Source organism: Mustela nivalis, assembly GCF_964662115.1.
Source record: "Mustela nivalis genome assembly, chromosome: 11".
Taxonomy (NCBI): domain Eukaryota; kingdom Metazoa; phylum Chordata; class Mammalia; order Carnivora; family Mustelidae; genus Mustela; species Mustela nivalis.
This window is the reverse complement of record NC_139030.1, coordinates 42,285,237-42,291,141: the sequence shown is the minus strand read 5'-3', so window position 1 is coordinate 42,291,141 and position 5,905 is coordinate 42,285,237. Positions and strand designations below refer to the sequence as shown.

Sequence of the window (5,905 nt, the reverse complement as noted above, 5' to 3'; positions counted from 1 at the left end):
TCACTGACATATCACTCCATCTGTAGTGTGAGTAGGAGAATATGTTGGGGTCATGGAAATAGTGTAGAATATTTTTTTTTTTTCAAGAGGCTACAACATGGAAACAAACTCCAGCATGAATGTGTCCTAAATTTAAGTACAGTTCTAAAGCTACCTACTGTTAATCATTGTTAAAGATCAAATCCATAAATAGAAGGATCATGTTTACCTTCACATATTCAAATGGAGCAAAAGAAAACCATGGAAATTTGTCAACAGTTTATTGTATCCACACCATAGCATCCTAATTTTGTTATGGCACAAAATTTCCCATGAATCTTGCAAACTAAAAACAGCAACAATATCTAGAACACAAGGAATTTTTGCTCAAGCATTACAACCATACTGCAACACTCAGCACAAACGCTATAATCTTTCCAAAATGTCTGCATTACAAATTAATGTAATTATAAGGGTAAATAGTTGTAGAACATGAAATTTTTGCAATCAATAATTATTAATGTCCTTCCCATATAGTTGATAATGCCTGCTCTCTGCAAGATGTAATCTTATGATGGAGGGTTTCCTCAGGATAAAGCAAAGAATGAAATACAAATGAGAACATGGGCATTAAGAATATTGACACAACTTCCTCTTTCACTTTTGAACTTTTTCATTAATCCTTCTAGGGTACAAGTTCTTTTATTATATATCTTTTTGTGAGGTTTCTCAAGAGTTACATCTAAACTATTTCAATTATAAACTGTAGAAGGCTCAATATGTAACAAATGTAAAGATGTCAAAGTATGGATACAAACAAAATAGAGGACCAAATGTAAGTAAAAGAGCCATTTTGATAAATGACATTATCAGACATTACTACATATTCCACCCTATAATCTCATAAATCAAAGCTTTTAACTGTCTGGATTCATATGTGACTGTATTCTTTCCACTATGCATTCTTTCTTCTTCCAGGGGTTGTTCAATAACAGCAGGTATGTTCCTGCCATAAAGTTCACAGTGTTCCAGAAACTGGACACATTCTTGAATAACACTGTCACGAAGCACAATCATGTGTTTTGACATGTTTTCTAACAAGGAGAGAAAGCATCTTTTAGCATAATACCAGGTATCAGTTCCCAGTTTCTTATGATAAGGTTCCAAGCTTTTGATAACCCGAGAAATACCAAAGTCGTAATTTCCTTTGGCACAGTAGAGCGTCCCTATCACCAAATTCACAATGCAGAGGTGGTAGATTTTCTTATCTGGGTCATCATAGGACAGCTGCTCTTCCTCCTTCTCGATCTTCCTCATCAACTCCTCGGCTTCTTCATTCTGACTTGTCATAATGTATGAAACACACAGGTTAGCCAGCACAATAGCACTGACATTCAGGATGTTGTCATAGTGCTTCTTGACGATGGGTTCATAGAAACCGATAGCTTCTTTGTATTTGTTTTCCTGCATGAACAGGACATGAGCCACGTTCAGCTTCCACACATCATGGTCATTACAGAATTCCACAGACTTGCGGAAGATCTTTTCCACCATTGCATAATTCTCAAGGTTCCAGTAGATCTTTGCCTGGGCCATCAACACGGGAATGTACTTCTCCAGAGTGTCATCGTACTCATTCACTGCCTTTTTGACAGCTTCATCATCTCTATTGTGTCTTGCTTCCTGTACTTGTTTGGTGAGTCTCCGGAGCTGTTCAGTCAGCATCCCTGCCAGCCCGTCCAGCTTAATGAAAGCCTCTTCTGGGGCTGTCTGGCAAGTGATCATGGCATCCAGGAAGTCATAGAGATAGGGTGTGAGCAGCCTGTAGGTCAAATGGGCATTCTCCGCCAGGACATCGGCTGCCAGGTCAAAATACTCGTACTTACAGTAGAGCAGCAGCAGGTTGCCAAAGGTCTCCGGGGGAAAGGGGTTCTGCTGGAGCAAAAACTGCAGCTTTTCAAACCCCTCGGTAGGCCTGGCATCCATGTTCATGAGCGCCTGGTTGTGCAGGGTCACGGGGTCTAACTCTTCTTCTGCCCTAGGTGGCATGTCCGTGAGGGTTTCCTGGGCCACCTCGTAGTTTCGCAGTTGGTACTCGATGGCGGCCTTGAGGTTGAAGGCTTCCACCAGGGCAGTCTGGTGAAGGACTAACGTGTTGCCAACACTTCGCACGTCGATGCCCTCCGTGGTCATGCCCACGCCTAGCTCCGGGTGCTGGCGGATACCGTGTTCAATAATGTCGGCAATATGCTTCAGAGCCGAGGCGTAGTGCCGGCTGCTGTAATAGGCCAAAGCCAGGTTGTAGGAGAGGTCAGGCCGGTAGCCCGAAGCCTGCAGGGCCGCGAGGAACTTGGCGCACGCGGCTTCGTACTGTCCCTCCTTGTAGAGCAAACAACCCAGGTTGACCTGGCCGTCCAGTTCGTTCTGGCCCCCACTGTCGTCGCCCCCTTCCCCACTCAGCAGCTGCTCCACCAGGCTCTTGGCCCCGGGCAGGTCGCCCTCGCTGTACTTGATGGCGGCCTGCAGGCGGAGGACCCGGCCGTGGTAGGCGGGGTTGTCCAGCAGGAGGAAGGCCACCCGCGTGGCCTCTGGGTAGAGGCAGGCCTTGTACAGGGCCTGGGCCTGGTACAGGCGGTACTGCTCCAGCTCGGGGTGCAGCTGGCCCAGCTGCTCATAGCACTCGGCGGCCAGCGCGAACTCCTGCAGGCGGTAGTAGCAGTAGCCCAGCAGCGACAGGCCGGCGCGGCTCCTCGGGCACCGCTGGAGCTCGCCGCCCAGCAGCTGCACGGCCTCGGCGTAGCGGGAGTCGCGGATGAGGCGGTACACGACCGCGGTGAACTCCCCATCGGGGATGTGCGCGCCGCTGAGCCCGGCCATAACCGCCGCCGCGGTGGTGCGTGCTGGTTACCACGGCAACGAGCCCGCCGGAAACGGAAGGCTGCTTGTTGAGATTACTTTGAATAAACCCACTAGGAATAAAAAGTAATAAATGAAGTAAGTTTTTCCATTATTAAACCTGTCCTCAAGACTTTAAGTCACACAAAACTGAATAAAAGCGGCCGGGTGGCTCAAGAGATGAAAACTTCACTTCCCGGCATGCACCACTCTAGTCGCGACGTAGCCGGAACGTGGCCGCACTGCATGCTGGGTGCGTAGTCTCGCGGGACCAACTCACAGGAAGAGGAGGCGAGGTTTCTGTACTCTTCCCCGTAGAGTTTAGAAAATCGCTGTCTGCCGGTTCTTTGACTTGGCTGTCTGGCTCTAAGGGAGGAAGGGTTATGGTCTGAAATCCTTTGCTTTTTTTTTTTTTTTTAAAGATTTATTTATTTATTTGACAGAGAGAGATTACAAGTAGGCAGAGAGGCAGGCAGAGAGAGAGAGGAGGAAGCAGGCTCCCTGCTGAGCAGAGAGCCCGATGCGGGACTCGATCCCAGGACCCTGAGATCATGACCTGAGCCGAAGGCAGCGGCTTAACCCACTGAGCCACCCAGGCGCCCTGAAATCCTTTGCTTTTTAAGCCATTTTTAGTGTGCAGTGCAGTCAAACGGTATCGGTTCGAGTTCTGTATGTAGATTAGCATGCGGATTGTCTCCTTGGAATTGCCCTGTAATTAGAGTAGGTTCTTTTTTATGAATGCCTCGAGAGCATGCTTTCAAAAGTCTTTATCTTTGTTGTTTTCACAGTAGGAAATGGTTTTGTGTTTGGTATTTTTAGATTCAAGTGTCTCCAATCCCCTTATTTTTGAGAAACAATTATTACAGAGCAGATGGCTGCGTTTAAACGTGGCTGCATCTCCTGCCCTAGTCCTTTGGCTTTCATTACAAAAAGAAACCATTCCTCCTTGATCTACCTAAATCACCACTGGTCTTCCATCATTTGCGTTGGTCTGTCTAGTCCCTAAGATAAACGGTGTCGAAATAAAAGCGTGCGTTTGCTGTTTGATTAAAGACTTAAGTGCAAGTCCTTTATCTTCCTCCTTTATAGTTTTGCTGCCCAAGCACCTTATCTGTATGTAAAATTGAGACCCGACATCAACCATCTTGTATTATTAGGCCGTTTATGTACATTTTTTCTGACCTTAATAACCACTCCATATTCTGTGTATTACAGATAAAGAATCTGTGTACTGGAAAGATTTAAGTTATTTGCTTAAGACCACACAGGTAGGGTGCCTGGGTGGCTCAGTGGGTTAAAGCCTCTGCTTTCCACTCAGTTCATGATCCCAGGGTCCTGGGATTGAGCCCCACATCGGGCTCTCTGCTCAGCAGGGAGCCTGCTTCCTCCTCCTTCTGCCTGTCTCTCTGCCTACTTGTGATCTCTCTCTGTCAAATAAATAAATAAAATCTTGGGGGGGGGGGGGAAAAAAGACCACACAGGTAGGTAGTTAGCAGCTGTACCATGATATCCAACATCTAGTTTCAGTAGGGAATAGTAACTGATAAATAACTCATTCTGTATATCCCATACAGATGAGTTTGTATGAACCCAGTGTTTGTGGCCAGTTTGTAGAATGGAGTATTAGTGTTATTTTCCTCTATTCAGCCAACTTGGTGTGGGCAGTAGAAATTTGAACTTCCAGATCTGAATGGCAGCTGTGAGCAGATGTTAGGACTTAATTAGTGGGTGGGGTGGTATAGCTTCTAGTCACCTGGTCTATCTAGGAGGAGACTTCCCCCCATGTGTGATTGTTCATATGAGAAAACAGCTGAATTTTGTACTTACTCAGTCTTTTTTCTTGCTGAGAAATTGACAGAGCTGTGAAGTTCTGCAGTGGTAAGTTACCAAGAGCATGAATACCAAGAGAGGAACAAACCACACATTTCAAAGGATTGAGTGGGGTTTCTTGCACACCTAAAATAACCCAAGAAAACAGGCAGGGAGAACTATTAGAACTCTACTCAGAGACTTCTTTCAACCTAACCTCTGGGTTGCACCCTTTTAGGGCCTTCAACTCAGCAGGTATGTGAGTTGGTAGAAGCTGATTAGTGCTGCCTGATAATTGAGGTGTAGAAGGATCTTCACCTTTATGGCTGCCTGACTACATTTGTCTCTTGGAAACTCAGGCTCAATATTTTAAAATCCTTTTGTGTGAACTGTTACTTTGGGTGAGTTACTATTAAATCAAGGTAGGACAACAGAACATAGAAATGGGAAACTATCTTTTTATCTTCAGTCTGTCAGTCTTTCAGAATTGTATTTGTATTATGTAAAGCATTCATCTTCGAATGGCTTCTTGGAAATGGATGAAAAATAGAAGGACTATCTGCTGTCTCTCAAATTTCCCTGATCCCTTCATACATCAGTTGGGGTCCCCTCTTTGTGTTGGTACCTGTCTGTGGGTGAGGCAGCTGATGGGGGCAGGAGGGAGGCTGCTCTGTGTCTTTCCCGTTATTTCATGTGCTGCTGCTCCCAAGGCCTGGCTTGAAAAAAGCACAGGACATTCGGTTTAGACAGATGGAGGGCAGGGTCATTTTCAAAATGAAATGAGTGCACAAATCACACTGTGAAATTGGCACGACCATCGCTGCTGCTGTGATAGACTGACTTTTATTTAGTCTCTGATAGGCAGTTGGGGAATAGATTAGGTTTTTTGGTGGGGGGAGAGTGAAAGAAGGCCCATTAATTAATGATAGAAATTCTGGAAAGCAATAAATGGGATGGAATATTATAAAATGCCATAAAGGCTCATTTTGTTTCCAACAGAATCTTGAAAACTAGAGCATGTATCAAAAACTAAATGTATCATACCATTCCTAGCAATAAGAAAGCATTTGGTGGTTGCAGTAAAATGATTTAGTGCTTTACTGAAAGAAACTAGACGTTGAGAAAGTGGTGTTGGATTTGATGGCATTTGCTGCATAAGGGAGGATGCATGTTCACCACGTAGAAAATTTCCATTCAGGCAAAATGTGTAGGAGCTAAAAAC

General features: G+C 45.2%; 1 protein-coding gene across 1 annotated transcript; it reads right to left on the bottom strand.

Annotated features, from left to right (window-relative positions):
- Nucleotides 1-243: 243 nt before the first annotated feature.
- On the bottom strand, nucleotides 244-3,081 carry LOC309844094 (intraflagellar transport protein 70A). Its single transcript, XM_082690271.1, has one exon. It carries the CDS (start codon nucleotides 2,854-2,856, stop codon nucleotides 859-861), a length of 1,998 nt encoding a protein of 665 aa, XP_082546397.1. The 5' UTR covers nucleotides 2,857-3,081; the 3' UTR covers nucleotides 244-858.
- Nucleotides 3,082-5,905: the final 2,824 nt, after the last annotated feature.